Source organism: Sceloporus undulatus, chromosome 2 (genome assembly GCF_019175285.1).
Source record: "Sceloporus undulatus isolate JIND9_A2432 ecotype Alabama chromosome 2, SceUnd_v1.1, whole genome shotgun sequence".
NCBI classification, from domain to species: Eukaryota; Metazoa; Chordata; class Lepidosauria; order Squamata; family Phrynosomatidae; genus Sceloporus; species Sceloporus undulatus.
The window spans coordinates 125,002,645-125,025,841 of NC_056523.1; the positions used below are offsets into that span (position 1 = coordinate 125,002,645).

Below are 23,197 nucleotides of genomic sequence, written 5' to 3' on the forward strand. Positions count from 1 at the left end.
ACTAGCATGGCCTTGATCCTTTGCTGTTGCTGCTGCTTATGTTGTGGGATGAAACAATTCCACAGAATGCAAGGTCTAGCAGTGAGTATTTCTGCCATCATTAACATGCATTTATTTGTAGATTTTATTATGGCCCTTTCTTTTCATGTTTCATGTTATTATTTGTGAAACATATTCAAGGAAAGCTGTGTTGGCTGTGAAACAAAATGCAACAAAATCTTTGCCTAAGAAAGGGGGCTATGGCACCACAAAGGACAGAGACATGGAAGTATGTAAAGAGATCTTGTAGCACCTTTGAGACAAAGATGCAAAACACACTGCAAAAATAATCCAGTTTGAGATTGCTTTGACACCTCTGGGTCAATACTAGGAATTCAGGGAGCTGTAGTTTTGTGAGACATTTAGCCTTCTCTGTCTGTCAGAGTTCTCTGGTGTCCTTAGGATGTCCCATTTTGAAAAAGGGGCGTTTCTTCCAGACGCCCCTTACCCTATTACAGACAGAGTCTGTAACAAATGGCAGCGGCCGTTCCACATGGCCGCCGCCATTTTGACATAGTGGACGCTCTGCGTCCGCACGTTGCGGCCCGGAAGTGACGCCGTGAGTGCACGCTTTGGCACTTGCAGCATTTCTTCCAGGTTGCTCGAAGGAGCGCGATTTTCGCGCTCCTTCTTTGCAGCGCGGAGGAGTCACGCGGTTTGGCTGCTGTGACTCCTCAGCGCTGCAACCGGCAGCGGCCTGAGACTGCCCCTTTTGGGTGGTCTGTAACGGGCCTCAGTTTCCACATAGCCAAGAAGGGAAGTGACCTCTGCTTGCACTGAGATCACTCCTAGCCAACTTATCTACAATAGAAACAACTTCTGATACAAAATGAAGACCATTGACTCCTGTATGATTTTTAAACATCTTTTGCCTGATGAAGAAGCCAATGGAGCTTCAAAAGCTTTCATGATGTCTTTTGTGTTTTTAGTTGGTCCAAAAAAAGGTATCACTGCTTTGTGGGGTCTGAATTTTGTGTTATTTTCATTTGTGTATATCTGAGTACATACTTACAACTAATAAAAACCTGTACAGCCTCACTTTGCCACTAGATGGCAGAGCCATTCTACACCTGTTTTTCTGCTTGCCCTTCTCTGACTCAGCATTTCTGCTCTCAGTCCTCCCAACCCAAGGTTTAACCAGGACTTCTTGGACACAAATATTTTAATGTTAGCAACTCCTGTGTACCTGCAGTAAATCTGTGCTGATCACTCCTAGCCTGGGGCCCTTGAAATATTACAGTTGTAACATGTGCAGCCTTTCTGATTTGCGTAGCCTCATGTTACCTTTGTAACTTTGGAGTTTAATGTGTGGAATTTCAAATTGTTTTAGCTAAATGCTATTATTATTTGGTCAATCCTGAGTCATGATGACCCTTGTATCTGTGGCCGGCATCTTCAGAGAATGCTTGCCTGGAAAAAGTGGGTCTATATATACTGTGTGAGCCTGGGAATGCAGGAGTGATTTGCATGTGTATTGTTCTGTTACTGATGGCTGGCCTCAGGCTGGGAGGCTAATGCAAAAGAGGAGGCTGGTGAAACGTCAGGAAGAAAATTTTCTAGAACATGGCCACATAGCCCGAAAAACCCACAAAAAACCCATATATCTTTTTTTTTTAGGATCCTGTCTAGATCTTTCATAGCTGCCTTTCCCATTCTTAATCTTCTGATTTCTTGACTGCAGTCTCTGTTCTGATCAATGTTTGATCCAAATACAGGAACTCTCCAACTATTTTGATTTCCTCATTTTCTAGGTTGAATTTATGTATCCCTTCTTTGGTCATTATTTTTATTTTCTTTATGTTCAGCATCAAGCTTTTTGATCTTCCTTTGATCTTCCTTATTAATTTTTCCAAATTTGTGATGTTTTCTGCTAGTAATATGGTGTTGTCCACATATCTTAGATTGTTGATGTTTCTTCCTCCTACCTTTATTCCTCCTTCTTCTGAGTCTAAACCTACTTTTCTTATGATATTCTCTGCATACAAGTTGAACAAATAGGGTGACAGAATTCAGCCTTGCCTGACCCCTTTGACAACTAACAACAAATCTTTCTCCAGATTCTGTTCCAACACAACACTCTTTTCTGAGTATAGATTTATCATTGGGATTATCAGACTATCATCGGGACTATCAGCCTCTTGTCCCCAGTACAGAGTTATCATCAGTTACTATCAGATAAGGGAGCACTCCCATGACTTTAAGAGCCATCCATAGCTTTTTGTGATCTATGCAGTCAGATGCATTGGTTCCAATTTTGCATTGGCTGCCAATGGGTTTCTGTAAATAGTTAAAATGCATGTTTAAAATCTGTTGATGACTTTTTTTTTTAAATGATTGTTTTTATCTTGATGGTGAGGTTTTTTTTTTAAAGGTTGTATTTTATTTCTGTGGCTAGGTTCCCTTAGACCTTATTATTAATTAATGGCACATTTATAATTAACCATCTGGGATCTGCATAGTTGACTCAATTTTTATGTGCCTTTAAGTAGCCCATGTGTAGGCAAGGAATACTCATAAGTATTTCCCCCTAACACACACAGACTGCTCACTAAAGTTCATTAAAGCAGAAAAGTTGAAAATTTTGCTCTCTAGATGTTTGAGACCTCAACTCCCAAAACCCTAACTAGCAGGGTCAGTAGGTTGTGTTCTAAAACATCTGTTCTCCATCCATGATTTTTATTTTTTGTCATTGTGTGCTCTCAAGTAATGGAGACCCTATCACTGAGTTTTCTTGGCAAGATTTGTTCAGTGGGGGGTTGCCCTTGCTTCTCAGGCTGAGAGAGGATGTCTTGTCCAAGGGCACACAGTGGATTTCCATGGCTGAAAAGCAGGGATTCAAAACTTGATCTCCAGAATCCTAGTCCAGCCCTCAAAGCTCTATCTGTGCATTAAAGAGATTCTGTTCAAGCTCCCATGACTGCAGGGATTTCAGTAGTAGATGGGATCTGTGGCTACCTTTACTAAGCTGCATTAGTTCCTCCTCAGAAATGTGCAAATGGCTACAAATCTGTAGGCTTCTTCATGGCACTGCAGACATAGTTGTGTATCATTTGGAGTCAACTTTGTCTTAATTTTTTAGATTTGCTGTTCTATTTTTTGTTTGTTTGCTTAATAAAGTTTTTTATGCTTCTTGGTAGCATTTGTTTTTAGATAGTTTTATATTTCTTATTTTGTGGCATCTTAGATATTAAAAATATGAATCAGTGAATGAATAAGAAAAAATTGGAGCTGAGGGGAGATACTGACCACTCCACATCCTTCCACATACTAGCAAAGCTGCTCTACATCAGGATCAAGACTGGAAATAGCCACCAGTATTAAAAAAAAATGTGTAAAAACAGAATATATTGCTTTATTCATGAAGTTAGACCATACACTTGTTTGAAAACAATCCAACATTTTTGGGGATCTCTCCTCCAGAGACATGGATCAGCCCTGAGCCATGAGCCAGATGGTTAGAGATTAGAAGGAAGTGGGAACAAGAAGAATGTGCCCTCAGAAGGAAATAAAGCCCTAAATTGCTAAGATTATACATTTAGCCTGTGTTCAGTAACTGGCCATCATGAAGTGTCTCCGGCTGTCCCTGAAAGAAAGAAAATTGGACTTCAGCTCTGTCCCACAGCAGCATGTAAGAGAGATCACAAGGGTCTTCACATGTCTGTGATATGTTTGATCTTGACAGGGATCAGTGGCCAGCTGTGGGAAACCAGTAGCAGTGGCCACTAACTTTTAAAAATATATATATTTCAAATTTGTAATGTAATCTAAGAACAGGGTTAAAGAAGCAGAAGTGATGGGGGATCAAGATTATTTTTGGTCCCTTGGTACCTCAAATCCTAAAGTGAGATAGCTCTACTCTAGCCTAATCTTGCTGTACAACCTAGCACAATGTGCCTACTGATTTAGTATTGGTGATGTTAGTGGGAAGCAGAGAACTGAGCTTGGTAAAACACAGTTAAGGTATATGGATGGTCTACCATCCATCCATATCCACTTGTTCTTTTGGACTCACCTAGCAGGAGGACTCTTGGTTAAGCAGGCCTGAACACTGAGCATTAAACATCTGCACAAAGAGATCTGTGGCTAAGGTGTGGGAAGGTTCCTCAAATCCAATGGTCAGGAGCTGCTGGTAATCTCCCATGGGCTGGTGACACAACACCCTATACGGAGAAAGGGAGTAAAGTCAGTGTTGTCAATTCTGATGGTATTCCTGCTATCCAGATATGTTCCCAGGGAGCTCATTCCCCTTGTTTTAATGGACAGTCAACATGACTACAGCATGGCTCTAGATCAGTAGAAAGGAACTATGCAGGGAGGATATTTCACTTCTGTGCTTGCCAAAAGCGAATATTTGAAATATCATGAGTGATAAGAAGTGACATGACATCACCTTCACTTTTGGCTGAAAAATGAAAAACCTATTATTTATTTATTTATTTATTTCATTTCTATGCCGTCCTTCTCCAAGGAAAGGGACCAAAGGCAGCTCACAAGATAAAAACACTTTAAAACCTTTACTGCAAAAATGTAAAAACAATTAAAATTAAAATTACCTACATATCTTCCTTTCAGTATTTTTTTTTAAAATTTGGCAAGCTTCCTGAATTTGGGATTTGTAGCAGGGAATGAACTAAAACTGTCAATTTTTTTGCAGTTTTGTGGCAATTTAAGGGAGATTTATTGCCTGGAAAAAAAAATGGGTGTGTACGTATGTTCTGAGGGGGCCTAGGAGCTATCAAAAAATAATTGGGGCTATCTGTGGCTTACATTTTGCACTTTCCCACGCTTGCTCTAAATAGACATAAACTATGAGGCATCCCAACAGGTGTATGTATAGAATATATTTATCCTAGGCTTTTCCAGTCACTTGTGTTGATGCCTAGTACTAAACTATTACATACTTGTCTCCAACAGAATGTGTTTCTAATAAAATCAAATCTCCGAAAAGTCACTTTTTGGTAGTACAACTTCCAGAATCTCCCAGCTAAAATGGGAGATTTTGGCTATAATCCAAAAAAGTAATAGTAAAAATGTAAATGTAATTTTCCTAAGAGCTTCTCCCTCCAAATAAATAAATATCAGTGTTTGAAATGCCTTTTGCCTGTTTATCATTTCCATGGTTGCTTCTTTGTTTGTTTTCTTGCAGTCATCATGTACCATCTTTCAGTTATCAGTTGTCAGTCATAATATTGAACCAAACAGCAAGTATAAGCTACATTTGTTTTTGCCATGCTAAAAATGTGTAGGAAATTACATCCCACTCATTAGAACAGAGGCAGCAGTTTGTAACATATGTTTTAGGTACATTTCATAAAACTTTGGAAAGCCATCAAATTATAACTGTACTGCGTTCAGGAGCAATCAGTGATAGAGTGTTGTGTGTTCTTTCATTAGTTTTAAATCCTGCCTTTTTTCTGTTATGCTCAAGACAGCATACATGGCTTTCCTCCCTCCCATGTTCATCTCACAATAGCCTTGTGAGGTAGGTTAGGATGAGAAAGAGTGGCTGACCTAAAATGAGCTTCATCAGTGGGGACAATGGCCTGGATTTCTCCAATAAAGTCCCAGACCAGCACTCTAACTGCTATATCAGTTTGGTTCTTATGGTTTTCATATAATTTCTTGTAAAAGAAATTAAAAACATAATCTCATGTTTCAGCTGTGTTAAAATTCATGACTATGTGTCTTTGCAGAGCAGGATTTATTTATTTTTCAACATGACATACTGAAGGCTATGATAACTTCTGAAAATAAGACACATTTTGCATTTTTGGGGGGTTGACCTAAAGAGGTAAGAGGAAACAGATGCAGAATAAAACACCGCCTATCTTGTGTATAACCTGAGAGTTTCAAGATACCAGCAAAGACTGTTTCTCAGTATTCTGATAAGAGCTCATATTTCAGTTTGGGTGAGAAATGCATAGACAATACTTTACACTTAGGAGTAATTATGAGAAATCTCCAGTCTCAAAATTTATCAGCATCCCTAGAATATTATATTTCATACATTAGAAACACTTTGAGGATTGTACCCCCCCCCCTTAAAAGTGTCAACATTTTTTAAAAGTCTGGAAACAATTAGATCCATAGTCTTTTAGAATATGTTCTTTGAGCACTCCTCAGCAGGTGGGCACCTCAGCATCTCTTAACAGATTATTAAGAAGCTGCCATATGCTGTGCCCTGCTGGGTTGTTGTTAAGATACATATCCACCAATGATACAGACATCCAAATAAAGAAAACAGGTTGGCTGTGGAAGAGAGATGAAGCCAATGGTTGGGTTTTTCCCCCTTTTCAACCACACACAGCAAGTGAATATCTATTACACCAACATGCCTACCATATAAGGTGGAGAAATTCATTTCTCTCACACCCAAACTGTGAGCCATTTTCCTACAGCTAGGCAACCCTTACATGGATTACCAGGATCACAAATACCGCTAAGGTTACTGGTTGTAAAGGCATATACGGTTTTTATACTCTAATCATAGCAAGAGAGTCTGTGGCCAACATAACTCTGTTTTCATTGTGCTTTTTCATAGGCTGATACCCCAATATTTCTTTTCTTAGCTATGTGACATGATAGGCCAGCCAACCAAGCTATAGCCTACAATCATGCATCAGTGCAACAAGCACTTTGCTTTGCACTTTGCTGTTATCAGCTGAAGCCACTATTACAGGCTTTATTGTACTTCTGTCATGCACTGTACATAGGGTTGCCATAACTGTCAACCTCAAAACCGGGAAAAATGGGGGGGGAGAATGTAGGACAACGTAGGACAAAATTTAGCCCCAAATGTAGGACATATTTTTTAAATGGAGGACACACACAAAAAATAATTGTTTTAAAAAAGTATTGATATAAACTCATGTTTCTTAGGCATGCTCAAAATGGAGGACATTTGGCATTATATCTCGACAGATGGCAGAAATGTACTTCCCTTTCTGGTCACCCCCCCCCCCAATTCCAAAACACACACAGCAGCACAAGTCCAGGCATCCTCAGCATTTGAGCCAAGGTAGACAGGCAGCCCCTTGAGCTGGCAAACTATATGTTCCAAGCCTTCTTAGCAATTGCCCCCTTCCTCCTTCTCCTTGCTCCCTGCAACCCTCTCTTTTCCCCCAGATACAGTGTATCTCCACTTACTATAAGGGGGATTTGTGGGTCAGTCTTTTTCTTTTTGCATGGGGGCAAAGCCCTGAGAAGCCCTGGATCCTTGAGAAGAAGAGGAGGGGGGCTTAGGGGGGGGTAAATAGATAGAGGTTTAGATAGAAAGGAATAAATAAGGGCGTTAGAGAAGGAAGGGCTAGCGAAGGGAGGCTAGGGAGGGTTGCCATTAGTCAGAAAGGAGTTGGGCACACGACAGCAACCACAACAGCAGCAGCAGCAGCAGCCGAGGAGAAAAAGGAAAGGGAAGAGGGAAAGAAAAGAAAAAAGGGGAAGAAAAAGAAGAAGAGGAGCGGGAAGAGAAAGAGGGGAAGAAAACAAAGAGGAGGAGGAGGAAAAAGAAGAAGAAGAGAAGAAAAAATAGGGGAAGAAAAAGGAAAGGAAGAAAAATGGCTTGCCGGCAAGGCTCTTTTCTGCCCTCGGCCCGCGCCAGGGACCAAAGAGGAGACACTCCTCCTCTTGAGGCTGGCTGGCCAATGGGGAGAGTGGAGCTGAAACAGCCCTGCCTCCTGCTAGCAGTCACAGGCTCCAACAGCAGGGGAGGGCTGTCCAGCCATTGGCCAGCCAGCCTGAAGGGCAGGAGAGCGAGTCAGGCAGCGAAAAGGCTGCAGCAGCAGCCGCAGCAGCAATGACGGTGGCGGCTGCATAACAGCCATGGTTGTGGCGGCGGCGGCGGCAACCAGCTCAACCCAGGGCTAAGAGCCAAACCGTGCCGTGACCGTGCCAAGGGGCCAAAAATCGGGTTTGTCACGCCCCCAGGGGGGTTATGGCAACCCTAAGTCTGTACATCACCCCCTTATGTATGTATATACGTAGCATAAAGTGACCTTATAATGGCCCCATGAATTTCATAGGGCTTTCTTAGGCAAGGAATCCTCAGAGGTGGTTTTGCCAGATCCTTCCTTTGAAACATAGCCTATAGCACCTGGTTTTTCTTGGCAATCTCCCATACAAGTACTATCTGGGGTTGACCCTACTTAGCTTCCAAGATCAGATGGATCTGGTGTCTTTAGGGTTTTAGGCCCAATCACCCCCATTACAAACACTTTAATGCAAACCTGTGCTCACCCACCCACCAATTTATTAGTCCATTCATGATAAAAATGATAATGACCTATCACATGAGGCTGTTGGAAAGGTTACTGCTTTCAGCTCCTAGAGACTCTGGGGTAGTAACAACCCCTCCTTCTGTCAACTTATGGGCATTTTTGTCAGTCATATAATATCTTTTCTGGGTTTCAGATAAATTATCCCTACATTCTAAAAAGCAGCCTTGTGAGGTAAGCTAATATCATTTACCTATTTTCCATAAACAATCGTCCAGCTTCACAAGATGTACCAATATATTTCTGTGGCAAGTAGGGACAATAGGTTTTGAATGAACATGTATTTCTCAGGATGAAAGTCTCAGGTTCAATGCCCAACATCTCTGCATGAAAGATCAGTTAGCTAATGATGGGAAGGGCCTCTGCTAGAGTTCCGGGAGAGTGCCACTAATAATTTGACAAGACTTCAGTGGACTAGAATCTGTTGAGGTTTCAGGAGGAGGAAGAACTTGGAGGACAGCACCTTCTTGTAAAAGACAACAACTAAAAACCCAACTTTTTGCCTATTTTAGGCAAAGAATAGGCCTTTTCTCTCCTAACAGTAGTTGATATCTGAGTTACTTCCTCCTGGGGAGAAATATCTCGCCTGGGCCTAAAATGCTCCAACCCAGCCAAATATGGTGAAATTGTGACCCAGAGAGCTATGAGAAAACTTTGAAGCCTGTGATTCTAGAGCCCAACAACCACACTTTTGGCACCCCTACAGTAAGTGGAGAAATAACCAGATCTGAAACAGAGCATCTTCCTATCTGTGCAGATGAGCAGTGTGACATTCTTCACTCTACATCACCATGATCATTTGGAAGTAAAAACATTTCTATGGGTTCATTGAACCCATCCATTCTGCTGCATTGTTTAAGGACTGATAATATTTGGAAGTTCAGTTGATTTCTATGTGTTTGCAGGTGAGGGTTTGCTGGGGAATTTAGAAGGAGTGTTGATTTTATTAAAAACATTAGCTAATAAGGAGCTCAAGCTTCAGCAGCAGACCAGCTTGCAGGAAATACAGGATTGAAGGGTCAAACTGAAGATGTGAACAATTTCATTGGCCATTCAGAAAGACAATACAGTACTTTTCTGTTTGGCTATTGCAACAGTCCCTAAATATCACTTTGTAAGCGACCAGTCACCCATGGTTAAATGTGTGCCTGGACCCATTCAAAAGAAAACAATGTATTCCAGTGGACTTCGTCTGTGTCATATAAATATGCATGGAGCTTGCCTTTCAGCTGAAGAGTAGGATATAAATACAATAAATAAATAAATAACATGCTAGAGAAACAGTGATCCAGATGTATTGTAGTTTTTATATCAAGGTTGGACAGAAGCTAGACAGTGCACCATTATTGCCAGCCTGATGTTTTCCTGCTCTGTTTAGACTAGCCCTGCTATTTTGTATACATACCAAGAGAGCACATCAGAGCTGTGCTCGCTGTCTGGATCTACAGGCACCCAGCGTCCAATGGACCAGAGCTTCTGCATCTTCACTGTTGCTTCATCACCTGTGTCGCGGAAGCACAGGAAATAGCTGCAAGAAAAGGGCGAGATCGCAAAGGATCAGAATGAGGAAGAAGCTTCATTCAAGGTTCCAGCAACCAAAATATAATAAAAACCACTACAGCAGCTTCTAAAAGGTGAGCTGTGCTTGCCTGTTGCAGGAGGAGCTTCTTAAAAACCTTAGAGAGCTTTTACAGATGATTGCCTGCTATAACAGATGCACAGAAAGTATCCAGAATGTGTGGTCTATCTATGGCTAAAGTGGGAATTGTAGACAGTGAGGTCATGGAGAAATGAAATGCCGAAAGTACAGTACAGACAGTGACGGTAACATTATGAACACAGGCCATTCACCAAACCATTGCTGATGCCATCTTGGCACTAGGCTAAAAAAACAGCACTTGCAGCAGCTGATCAGTAATACCTAGTGAATGCTTCCATTCTCTAAACCCAAAAGGTAGGAGAGAGGGTAACCACTGATCTGTACCACTATTCAAGTCCCTCTGTTACAAATGTAAGATTTCCAGAAATTTTGAAGCCATGGGAGACTTTTTTTCCCTGTTGATTGGGGGGAGGGGTATTTTTTTAAATGAAAAAGGTGCAATATTATTGCCCTTTCAGTGTATAAAGTTGCTCTGTTATTGTAGCGGCATAGATTATTTATAACTTGGTTTGACATAAAATTATGTTTACTAAAATAAAAGTGCAGTTCCTTCAAAAATAATTGCAAATTAAATTTAGTTTTATTTTTGAAGCAAAGATTGTGAACCCTTTTGGTTTTGCTGGTTTATTAGAAGCAGGGGAAAAACACAATAAAAACAGAGAAACCATCAACATCAAGAGAACAAAATTATGTGGCCTCCTAGAGTCCTCAATAAGTTAGGCATAAAGTACTCATTTCTTTCTCAAAAAAACAACAAATAAACAACAGAAAAGGGAAACAAGACAAGGAACTGTAATATTGTACATAATTATACATACAAGTCTGGCCACTACTTGGTTTTTAGAAATAATTTTGGGGTAGAAGAAAAAAGATGAACACATTGTCTCAAATATTTCATTTACCATCCTGAAAGAAACTATTCCCTACTCCATTTTCCTACAATATTTCCACGAAAAGGCTCCAGGGGAAAAAAGGAGGGATGATCTAAATTGTCCTGCTCTCCCTACCTATCATTCACTTTTCTATCTTCCCCACATTGCACATCACTTGTGTGTTTGACAACTCACTATTCTGTCTTTGGTGTTTGGTTCTTGCCAGCAGACCCTTCCAAGATGTCAAGGTTCCAGCGCATCTTTTTGTATAAATTGTGAGGAACATGGGCAGCTGTGTAGGGCGCTGAGATGCAATATTGAAAGATGGAAACTTGTCGCGTCTCATTCAACCAAAACTTGCCACAGAAGAAACATGAGACACTGGTAGAGATTTTGAGACAGAAAAATAGAATTTACACATGAATATAGACAACAAGATAGGAAGTCGGATAGAAGCACAAAAGAGATTCCACCTCAACATTAGGAGGAACTTCTTAACAGTAAGGGCTGTTTGACAGTGGAACACACTCCCTCAGAGTGTAGTGGAGTTTCCTTCATTGGAGGTCTTTAAACAGAGGCTGGATGGACATCTGTTGGGGATGCTTTGATTGAGAGTTCCTGCATGGCAGGGGGTTGGACTGGATGGCCCTTGCGGTCTCTTCCAACTCTATGATTCTATGATTATATTGTGATATGTAGGGACTGCCCTCTAAATAGCCAAGCACAACCAAGATATCATTGGCCCTCTGTATCAACAGATTCTGCATTCACAGATTCACCCATCTTTGGCTTGAAAATATATTTTCTTAAAAATCCGAAAAACAACCTTGATTTTGCCATTTTATATAATGGACACCATTTTACTACACCATTGTATATACTGGGGTGAGAATGGATTTTGGTATCCATGTGGGACAGTAGAGACAAAGAGCCCACTGTAGTTGCAACTGAACAGCAGGTTTAAATTTATGTGTGTGTTTGTATGTGTGAAAACAAAACAAGGCTAACTTAGGGAAGGGGATAGCCAAAAACAAATAACATCTTTAATCTAGTTTTTAAATCCTAAGCTTTTAAAAAATGTTTTGTTTTTACAAAATAAAAGAATGTTATTGATTTTAAAAAATCATTTTTAGATTGATCTTGTGTCCTTCATGGTACAAAAATTGCTCCTGATTTCATTTGGAAGAGCCAATTTTCTTCATTCTTGAACACTTAATGACCAGCAACCACCAGATTTGTGAATCTGTCTGTTCCTTCCCTCATAGTATGGTAGCCATTTGTACCACACAGAAGCACATGGAGCTACAGTCTTGGAGACTGTCATGTACCTGAATGGATCTGTATCTTCCAGGGACACAAAGCTGAAGGAAGCATACATCAAAACCAGTTGCTCAAGTTGACAAGCCAGTTGCTGAGAGATCTCCAGGAGCTGTGGGATAAAGATAAAAACAGCAACTTGAGTTAGACATTCTTCTAAGAATGGAGACTGAAATGACCAAGTCTTGAGCAATAGCAGGCAAGAACTGACTGAGATTCCTCTGAACACTGCCAAATGGCCTCTCTCATACATCCTTCTAGCAGCTAAAATTATCATATGGTTTTGTACTGCAGCTCTGATAATCCCTCAACATTGGCAATGCTGGCCTAAATACAGTGGTACCTCGGGATACGAAATACCCAGGTTACGAAATTTCCGGGATACGAAAAAATCCCATAGGAAATAATTGTTCCGGGTTACGAATGTTTTTTCGGGTTACGAAAAAAATTTTGGTGCTTTTCGGCGCTATTTCACACGGAATCGCGGCTTTTCCCCATTAGCGCCTATGGCATTTCGGCTTACGAAGGCTTTTCGGGTTACGAAAGCGGCTGCGGAACGAATTAATTTCGTAACCCGAGGAAGCACTGTACCCTAAAGCAGGGGTAGGCAACCTTTTTGAGCCAGGGGCCGGGTTGCTGTCCCTCAGACAACTGGGGGGCCGAAGCCAATAAATAAATAAATAAACAATGTTAAAAAGAATTAAATAAATAAATAAACCGGGACAAATGTGGGACAAAATTTTCAAATGGAGGACACTTTTTTAAAAAAATGGAGGACACGCAAAAAAAATTTGCTGATTTTTAAAAAAATGTTAATATAAATGCATGTTTCAGAGGCTTCTATAGACAATTGCCCCCCTTGCCCACCACCTGCACCCCTTGCCTGCTGCTTGCCTCCCCTTGCCCACCTCCTCCTGATAGGCCAAAGGCCCCATGCCCTCACGTGAGAGGCCAAAGGCTCCGGCGGCAATCGGCGACAGGACCGGGCTGGCATCCGGCCCGCGGGCCGCAGGTTGCCTACCCCTGAAGCAACGGTTCCCAACCTATGCTCGATGGAGCCCTTAGGACTCCTTGAGTTAAAAAGGTTGGGAACTCCTGCCCTAAAGGCATCAGATCCTGTCTGGCTTTGGAAGCTAAGCAGAATTGGCTCTGGTTAGTATTTGGATGGGAGATTGTCAACAAATACCAGGTCCTGTAGGCTATATTTCAGGGGAAGGAATGGGCAAAACCACCTCTGAGTGTTCCTTGTCTAAGAAAATCCTATGAAATTCATGGGGTAGCCATAAATTGACAGGAGACTTGAAGGCATGTGCAAGGAGGAGCTGAAACTTAAATTGCCATTTTGGAAATTTACAGAAAAAATGTTTGATTTTGAATGGGAAATGGTAGCCTTGATAAAACAGAAGTCTTTTAAATAATTTCATTTTCTTTCCCTGAACCAAATTAAGAAGCATTTTTATTCCATCAGCATCTTTCATCACTAGAAACCATTTCCTCTTCCTTCTCAGATTAGAGACTCGTCACACTGCAGAAATAAAGCAGTTTGACCCCACTTTAATGGTCATGGCTCCATCCTGAGGAATCCTGGGATTTGTAGTTTGGTGAGGTATTCAGCCTGGTCTGTCAGAGAAGTCTGGTCCCTTGCCAAACTATAAACTCCATGATTCTATAGGAGCTTTTTTGCACGGGGGGAAATTGGAGGGTTAAAGTGGTGCCAATACAGGGTCATCCAGGGGTTTAGGGACAAGTTCGCAGCTGCTTTTCACATGACGCTGCACGCAATCAGGAGAGATTCCAGAGAGAATGTGAGGTGAATCAGGAAATAAGCAAATTCGCAAAACTACCATATTTGTATGTCCATTTTGCTTGCTAATTGACTCCCTTCATGTAATGGCCACCATGTGAAAAACCAAGCCTCCAGATGTCTCTTCACTTGCTGTGCCAAAGAGGGAGAATGCTCTCTTCTTAAAGGAAAACACACACACACACACTCCTCTTTAGCCTCACCTGGCTGCTTTCCTCCTCTTTGCAGGCTCTAATTAAGGGATCAGCTGGTGGGAGAAGGCAGAGGGAGGACATTTTGGAAGTCCTCCTGGAAAGGAAGGAGAAATGGAGGACATGTCCTGGAAAAGGAGGGCATCGGGGAGTTTCAGCCCTCTGTAGATTCAGGCAGCTTTATGAACCCAGCCCTCTCCTTTCTTACTTTCTTTCTTGTGTGTGTGTGTGGGGGGGCACTGGGGGGATTTGTTTGTCTCCTTTTGATAGCCAAATTCGCATTGGGCCCACTTTAATGTGCATTTAACCCCTTTTTGTGCTCTGTGTGTGATAACCAATAGCAAATGGCCTTGCTTTTGTGGGATGCCACCACTTTAACCATTTTTGGGATGGAAGAACATAGGTCCACGTGTGAAAAAGTCCTAAGATAGCATCATGACAGTTAACATGGTGTCAAACTGCTTTATTTCTACAGTGTAGGTACATCCTAGGTTCATAAAGATACAAATAGAATGTTCTTTATGTTTGAGTCTGGTTGGATAAAGCATACCACTCAACTTTACAAGGCCTATCCGTCTTCCAACAAAATACTCACCCGTCTCCGCACCGGCTCTTGTGGGGGCCTTAAATAAGGTGTACAGCTGCGTGCTGTGGATTCCAGGTAGTGGAAGTATGGCTGACACATCTGTAGGAATGTAGGCATAGCTTTGGCGAATTGCTCCTTCTGCATTCTGTCCCTGCTGAAAATAGGAAGCCCACTATAGGTCATCACACACTCTTTAGCTCAGCTCTCATTAATAACAAAAACACATAGGCTAGGGCATGGATTGTGAAAACATTTTCCATTTCAAGCACTGTCTAGTTTTGTAAGTTAATCCTTTCAGATGGAGTATGCCTTTCAATTTTGGTATCGGTATCAATAGGTTGTCAATAGATTCTACTTACTATGTGATAACATTATCATATGTTGGATAACTAGCGTCATGGAGTGTCTTACAGGCAGCATTGGTTGGAAAAGATGCCATATTAATTTCTTTGACATAATGTTCTGCTAGTATCTGCCACATTCTACTTCCTGTCTGATACCAGCTGACTGGACAGCTTTTTGACGCATGCTCTCTCTCTCTGGCAAAAATGCATACTTCTCTCTAAGAAGTTTACCACACTAGTGAGATCCCGTGGGAAAACAGGAGTTAAATGTGATATAATGCAAAGATAACCCGGAAATGCCCAAAGTTTATCACATGACATCACAGTTAATGTGAAATAATGCAAAGTTAATCCAAATGCAAAATGGAGGAAACCAGCAGCTTTTTAAATTTGGAACAAACCGAATTTAAAAAGCTACTGGTTTTCTCCACTTTAACTGCGGATTAACTTCACATTATTTCATTTTAGCAGCAATTAGTCTGATAAACTTTCCAAATTTGCAAGTTCTATTTAAATTCAACTTAATTTAATTAACTTAATTCTCGTTTAACTCTCATTTTCTCGTGGGATCTCGCTAGTGTGATAAAGCTCTAAGATAGCCAATAAGTAAAGGGTTACCATAAGCAGTGGTTTAGAGCCCAAGGGCTGGGACAAACAGTGGCAAACCCTTTGAATTTGTAGTGAGCCCAGTGAAGTAATGTGGATGAGAGAGATGCAATGCCACCCAGAGGAAGAGGAGGGCAGCATGTTATGATTTCCTGGCAGTGCTGTGTTTTGTTTTGTTTTTGGGTTGTTTTGTTTTGTTTTGTATTTTGCCAATTTCCTTTGCCTCAAGCCCACCTTGTGGTTACTAGCAGTGCTACTAACAGTGGGCACTTACACTGTTCAAGTCATTTCCAGTACTCAGCCAAATCAGTGAATTGTTTGACCTGACTCTGATGTCAGAGGGCTTTCAAAAAGGAAGAACCACCTGATGACTATACATGAAAGTAAAGACAAAACTGAATATTGGGATCTTTGCATTTGATCAAAAGTTCTCTCTTTTATTATAAGTCAATAGACAGGAATGCAAATGACTTGCAGGCACACACTTGAACAAGGGAGACAGAAGCAGAGATTTAGCTAAGCTAACTTAGATGGTTGATAAACATACCTTCCCTCCTCTTGAAATTAGCCCTGGGGACACATCATCCTTGTTTGAGTACCAGCCCATCCACCCATCCATCCATCATCCCATCCCCCCTCTTTCCTTCATCTTCTCATCAATCAGCATCTCTTTCTTATTTCCATATTCATGTTTAAGTAAACCTTAAATGGGCTGTTTGGACAGCCAGGAGCAACTCCAGGGAACCTTTAGCCCTTCAGATGTATTAGACTAGTGGTGGTTCATGGACCAGTGTTGGTCCTTGAGCCATCTGTATCCAGTCCATAGACAGCTTCTAAGAAAGAAAGAAAGGAAAAGAAAAGAAAAGAAATAATTGTTGCAAATAGGCACAAATATGATACTGGTTCTTGGCACATTGGGGAGAAATTGTTGGTCCCCTACATCAGATCACTCTAAAAAGCCTGTATTAGGCAATAGCATCCATACATTTCTCCCATTGGCCATGACGATTGGGGCTTCTGGGGGATAGTGTCTTGCACATCTGGAGGGCCAAAGCTTCCTCACCTTGGAGGAAAGAGTGATGCTTGCTGTATATGTTTCCCTAACCCATTGCCCAACCAGCTTCAACCTGTACAATAGGTATGTCTGGAAGTCTTCTGCTTTCTTCAGCAAGTACTTAAGCTTTTCTGTAATGGGAGCTAGAAGCTCCTCCAAAATGACATTCATTTCTGATGGTGACTCAGGCTGTGATGGCATATTGCTCAGCCAATGGGATTCAGCAATGGGAGGAGAGATGAGACACAGCCCTGGGCTACGAGGACTGAGGCTCAGAGTGCCTTCAGGGCTAGAAGATGGAACATCCACACAGCCATCTGAGAGGCAACTGTAGCCCTGCTTGCCTGCCATCTTCAGACACTTGTCTCAGGGAATCTGCCAAGAAAAAAGTAGGGAACTAAGCAACATTGCAACACACCAGAGCTCATGTGAAAGATAAATAATAATAAATAAAGTTTTTATTTATATCCCGCACCTTCCTTCGATCAGGGCGGCTTACAGTATAAAATTTAAAACAACAATACATACAATAAAATCCAAAATACATCACATATAAACAATAATAAAAAACACAGGCTAAAAGCCCCAAAGCCCTTCCTCTTGGCCACGAAAGAGGAGGGAGGCCCACAGGATTTTTAATCGGGGAATGCCTGTTGGAACAGGAAGGTCTTCAAATACTTCCTGAATTGGGCCAGGGTGGTAGTCGAGCGGAGCTCAGTGGGCAGCGTATTCCAAAGGGCTGGGGCAGCAGTGGAAAATGTCCTCCTTGTGGTGGAGGACAATCTAGCCCCAGGCACCTTCAGTAGCTGCTGCCCAGATGTCCTGAGGGTGCGAGGCGGAATGTACGGGGAGAGGCGATCCTTTAGGTAACCTGGACCCAAGCCATTTAGGGCTTTATAGGTAATAACCAACGCCTTATATTGGGCCCGGAAGCGGATAGGCAACCAATGGAGATCTTTCAATGCCGGTGTTATATGGCTGGTCCTGGGAGCACCAGTGACGAGCCGGGCTGCCATGTTCTGAACCATTTGCAGCTTCCGAGTTTGATATAAGGGTTGCCCCAAGTAGAGTACATTGCAGAAATCCAATCTCGAGGTTACCAGAGCATGTACAACAGTTTCTAGGTCCCTCTGCGCCAGGTATGGGCGCAGCTGGCGAATAAGCCGAAGCTGATAACAGGTGCTCTTGACCGTCGCATTCACCTGAGCAGTCAGGTGTAGCGACGAGTCAAGAAGCACCCCCAGACTGCGCACGGAGTCCTTCACAGGGAGCGTGACCCCGTTCAGGACAGGTGGAACCACCGCCATTCCTGGACCAGGGGAACCTATAACTAGTACCTCCGTTTTCTCTGGATTCAATTTGAGTCGGTTTTCCCTCATCCAGCCCATTACTGACTCTAGACAGGCCACGAGAGGAGAGACCCCATCCCCAGTCACTGCATCAGTCGGAGACATAGAGAAAATGATTTGGGTGTCATCAGCGTACTGATAACCCCGCGCCCCATGTCTCCGGATGATCTCTTCCAGCGGTTTCATGTAAATGTTAAATAGCATGGGAGACAGAATGGCCCCTTGAGGGACCCCGGTTTTAAGGGGCCTCTCGTCGGAGCACACGTCTCCCAGCTGCACCATCTGGGACCTCCCAGAGAGGTAGGACCGGAACCACTGGAGCGCAGTGCCCCCGATTCCCACCTCTGCCAGGCGTCCCAGAAGGATACCATGGTCTATGGTATCGAAAGCCGCTGAGATGTCCAAGAGCACCAACAGGGACACGCTTCCCCTGTCGACGCTCAGACGGAGATCATCGACCAAGGCGACCATGGCCGTCTCAACCCCGTAGCCCGCCCGGAAGCCAGTTTGAAATGGGTCCAGATAATCCGTTTCATCCAAGACCGCCTGAAGCTGGATTGCAACCGCCCTCTCGATCACCTTCCCCAAAAATGGTAGCAGCGAAACAGGCCGATAATTATTATGAACCAGGGGGTCGAGGGAGGGCTTTTTTAGAATAGGTTTTACTATAAGATGAACCATTACCCTTCCACCCTGTTAAAGCCACTGAGATATAATAGATGAAGTCCTGTTTTCAAATTCAGAATCTTCCCTTGGTGACATTCTCCCCTCTCTACAAGCAGTCTCACATGCCTTTGTGGGTTACTAATTAATAATGATTAATAGCCTATCTCATAGGGTGAGACTAAGATGGAAAGTACACTGCATACACTGTTCCGACTTGGGGTTACACATATGCAAACTTTTTTTTAATTATGTGTATACTGCAAAATGTATGGGGGCATGTGCTAAATTTGCTTTACAGGTGGGACCATGTGACATATGTTGCAATGTCGTCCTCTTTCTGAAGAGTGTTTATTCAGGGCTTCATACAGCCTGAAATAAGAGCTTGTAGGCTCTTTGAATTCTGCTGATGAGAGGAATGAGCAACAGGAATGGGGAGGGGGTAAATGGCAACCTTTCCCTATCCATCTGACTTGCCCTTCTCCTGTGGTATGCTGTAGCAGTAGAAGTCCCAGACCTGAAGCAAGAAGAGTTCCCAAACTAAGTGTGCTACAGTTATAACTACAGTTTTTGTAATCATTGTAAAGGTTGGATGTAAATCAAATTTTAAAATTAAGTAATATGACAGGTTTGGGAATTATGCAAGTCAGAAAGATTGCTGGAAGCTTCTCTAAGTGTCAGTTAAAGGGTGCCAGACATGTCTTTTGTTAGAAAAATTACAGGTAAATAGTTCGTAAGAAGGATATGAAAATGGCTTTCCAGTTAAAATCCACTAAGATTCCTGGAGCTGGTGCATCCAGAATCAAAGCCAGGCAAAGTCAGAGCCCAAGTGGTGTGTGGCTTGCAAAGCAGGGCTTAATAAAACCAGGCCAATATCTTCCTGTGGTCCTGGGACCTTAGGTTTCCCACTGGTCAGCAGTTACTAGAAGACACCCTGGAAGGTAGCAACCATTTTGGCAATAGGCATTTTCTTTCCCCCCACCCTAACTAAGGGTGATAGCGTGAGAGAAAGATTGTATGTGTGATTTTGTGTTTATCCATGTATGTAAGACAGAGAGGGGAACAAAAGAGACAGGCTACAGTTACAGCTGGTGGCCAGAAGCATAGAAAGAAGATGGAGATCTTCTCCTCTCCTCTCCTCTCCTTTCAGCCTCTGTAGCCTAAGATTGCCAAGAAAACCCCATGATAGGTTCACCTTAGGGTTGCCATAACTCAGAAACAACTTGGAGGCACACAACAACAAGAGCAACATCATCCTAAGAACATATGAGGAGGCCTCTCTGAACATCTGATGTGGGGGCATGAAATTTGTACTGCAGGTATATTTAAACTATCTGCTTTCCCCTCTCTTCAATCTGTATATTTGTAAATAAGTGCAAATATTACAAGCTGGGATAAATCTCCAGGTTTTTTTCCTCAAAAGATTTAAAATTTTTCTAAGTGCTGTACCCTTGTAATTGTTCACTGTTTAATAAGTAATAATATATAATGTGGACAGCATGGTTGAGGGGACTGAATCTTGTGTGTCTACGTGTGCCTTTAAGTTATCTATGATGAGCCCATGGATTTCACATGGTGTTCTTAGGTAAGGAGTACTCAGAGGTAGTTTGTTATTGCCTTCCTCTGCAATACAACCTCCAGCGTTTGGTATTCTTTTGGGGTCCCCTTTCCAAGTATAATTAGGCCTGACCCTCCTTGACCCCCAAGATAATCCTTGTATAGTTCTGCATAGTGGTGGGGAATTTTTCAGCCACATAGCAGGCATCCTTCCTTCTCAGCAATAACCCTCACCTCCAGAGCACTGGCTATAAACTGCCAAGCGCGTCAGTTGACTGGTTCCCTCCCTGCCCCCACCCTACCTTCCGTGTTTTGAATTGGGATGGTTTTCAACTGACATCCTCATGTTCTCTGTCTCAACTGTTCTCAACCATTGACTTATCCACTATTAAACTCATATAGTTTCTCCGATCTCTAATTTCTTGAGAGCCTTCCTGGTCTCATAAGTGCCATCAGCTTTCTTGCCAAGAAATCTGGATTTGTTTTGTTAAATAAATTTTACTTCACAGACATATGCCTCTACATACATAAGATGCCCCCTTTAGTATTGGACCACTCAAGTTTGCTATCAGAAAATATGTTGATGAAGGATGATTTATTCTTATGATACAAACAGTTGTTGTTGTTGTTGTTGCTTGCCTTCAAGTTGTTTCTGACTTATTTGCTTACTTGCTAATTAGCTTACTTGCTGTTCACCGCTATGATCTTTGGAATAGTGGTATATAAATAAAACAAAAACAAACAAACAACAAAATCCAAAAACATTATTAATTTTTTTTTTTAAAAGTAATATAAATGCTTATATTGTGGAGATCTTGTTGCACCTCTGAGACTAAATGCATCTGAGGAAGCAGACTTTAGGAAAGCTCATGCTGCCAACTTCTTTCTTTCAGTTAATAATAATAATAATAATAAAAGAATTCAAAGACATAGAGATTTTGGAGCACCTCTGAGACTAAATGCATCTGAGGAAGTGCGGGAGGAGGCAGCGGTGGAGAACCAAGGTTCGATCCCTTCTTTGGGTATAAAAAACCCACTGGGCTTGTCATACTCTCTCAGTCTTAAGGGAAGGTGAAGAGAAATTCCCTCTGAACAAATCTTCCAAGAAAACCTTGGGGCAAGTCACATTCCCTCAGCCTCAGAGAATGGCAACCCTCTCTGAACAAACCTCCCAAGAAAACCTCTTCAAGGCACAAACTCATACACTCTCACACTCCCAAGTCACCAAAGGCAAACTCTCTGAACAAAGCAAGAAAACCCACTAGGCATGTAAGTCACACACTCTCAGCCTCAAGGAAACACTGGCAAAAGCAAACCCTCTGAACAAACCAGGACATTTTGAAATTCCTCCTGTGCAGAAATGTAGGATGTGTCCTGGATAAAGGATGACGTCTGGTCACCCAGGTAAAATGGAGGACATTTTGACATTGCTCCTGGCCAGAAAGTTGAAGCATAGGACACGTCCTAGAAAAGGAGGACATTTGGTCATCTTACAAAAAATAGAGTACTGTATGTTTTGAAATTCCTTCTGGGTAGAAGTGTGAAATGTAGAACATGTCCTATAAAAGGAGGCCAGAAAAGAGTTAAGCTTTGAGCTCTGGGCCCCACAACATATGTCAACTCCCAGAGTTCCATAGCCTTGAGCCAGAAAAACACTCAAGCCTTGATATCTGGGCCCCAGGGCAGCATGCTCCAACTGCCAGAGTTCCATAGCCTTGAGCCAGAAAAACACTCAAGCCTCGATATCTGGGCCCCACAACATGCTCCAACTCCCAGAGTTCCATAGCTTTGAGCCAGGAAAACACTCAAGCCTTGATATCTGGGCCCTACAGCATGCTCCAACTCCCAGAGTTCCATAGCTGTGAGCCAGAAAAAGAGTTAAAGCGTTATTTCTCCAGTGTGGATGCAGCCTGATGCAGCCTCTCGTCCTTCCCTCCCTCCCTCTCCTCCAGAGCTCCCTTTTGCCAGCCTGGCACCTCCCCCTCAGGCCCCACATGGCCACAACTCGAGTCTTCCTGATTCCCTTGGGGGAGAGAGGCTGGGCGGGCCATGCAGGGAAGACAGAGGGGATGTTCCAACTTAAGATTTTAAACGATTTAAAATAAAACGTTTTTAATAAAATCGATTCAAAATAACACTGTTCTTATCCCGCTATCCGAATCGCTTTATTCATCGTTCCCATCTGGTTATTTAAATCGAAGTTTTTACCTGCAAGCGTTCTGTAAGCATTCTCACTTGGCATGAAATAAAGCGATTCTTCTCCTGCATACCTTATTTGGAGTTGTCAATCAATAGTACGTCAGAATGACGTAACGTTAACCCGGATTAATTGGAAGCGATTTATCTTTCGACATCGTTTCCATTTCTGTGACCGTTTGTGAATCGATGTATTTTTGGCGGTGTGGGGCCCCCTTTGACTGGGGGCCCAAGGGCCTTGCCCCGCTTGCCCTACACTAGCTACGGCCCTGTGGCCTATGTTTTGTGATACTGAGATACAGCCTTGTTGATGTGTCATTAGGTCTTCAATAAAAATAATGCTGAGTATGATGGTGATGGTGTGCTAGAGTCAGCTTGTGTGAACTAGAAACATTTGGAAGAAAATGGCAACTCACCCATAACTGACACTGGGAGTAGCCCACACACTATCATGTCTTGCCTCAAATCTACCCATAATTTTAGCAAATCTGTATTTGATTTTTTAAATTTATCTTGTTGATTAATTTATATTTTATTGCCCTCTGGTTAATGTTTTTATGATTGGGGGGAGAGTTGGGATATGGGGTTGTTTATTATTATGAATTTTTATTCTTATGATACTTTATTGCTATATTTGTGTTGTAATCTGCCTTGATTACCTCAGGAAAAGGCAGAATATACATTAT

At 42.3% G+C, this 23,197-nt stretch overlaps 1 protein-coding gene and 1 long non-coding RNA gene across 8 annotated transcripts in view; one reads left to right on the forward strand and one right to left on the reverse strand.

Moving 5' to 3' along the window:
* The window catches only part of LOC121921347, a 42,341-nt gene continuing 19,144 nt past the window's right edge, over positions 1-23,197 (forward strand). Inside the window, exon 1 of the long non-coding RNA XR_006101903.1 lies at positions 1-81. This is a non-coding gene — a long non-coding RNA (uncharacterized LOC121921347). The remainder of the gene's footprint in view (positions 82-23,197) is intronic.
* C2H19orf67 (chromosome 2 C19orf67 homolog) overlaps positions 3,393-23,197 on the reverse strand; it is a 20,302-nt gene continuing 497 nt past the window's right edge. Inside the window, exons 1-8 of one of the 7 annotated variants that reach the window (XM_042449279.1) lie at positions 22,524-22,539; positions 16,820-17,121; positions 14,752-14,896; positions 12,173-12,273; positions 11,040-11,225; positions 9,718-9,840; positions 4,052-4,199; positions 3,393-3,622 (exon numbers count right to left, since the gene is read on the reverse strand). In XM_042449279.1, coding sequence (XP_042305213.1) covers positions 4,052-4,199; positions 9,718-9,840; positions 11,040-11,225; positions 12,173-12,273; positions 14,752-14,896; positions 16,820-17,097 — 981 coding nt within the window. In that variant the 5' untranslated portion in view covers positions 17,098-17,121; positions 22,524-22,539 and the 3' untranslated portion in view covers positions 3,393-3,622. Of the gene's footprint in view, positions 3,623-4,051; positions 4,200-9,717; positions 9,841-11,039; positions 11,226-12,172; positions 12,274-14,751; positions 14,897-15,101; positions 15,414-16,819; positions 17,164-20,393; positions 20,581-22,523; positions 22,540-23,197 lie in introns of those variants that run through there. The other 6 variants (XM_042449282.1, XM_042449278.1, XM_042449281.1 and 3 more) reach the window with 6 other exon arrangements.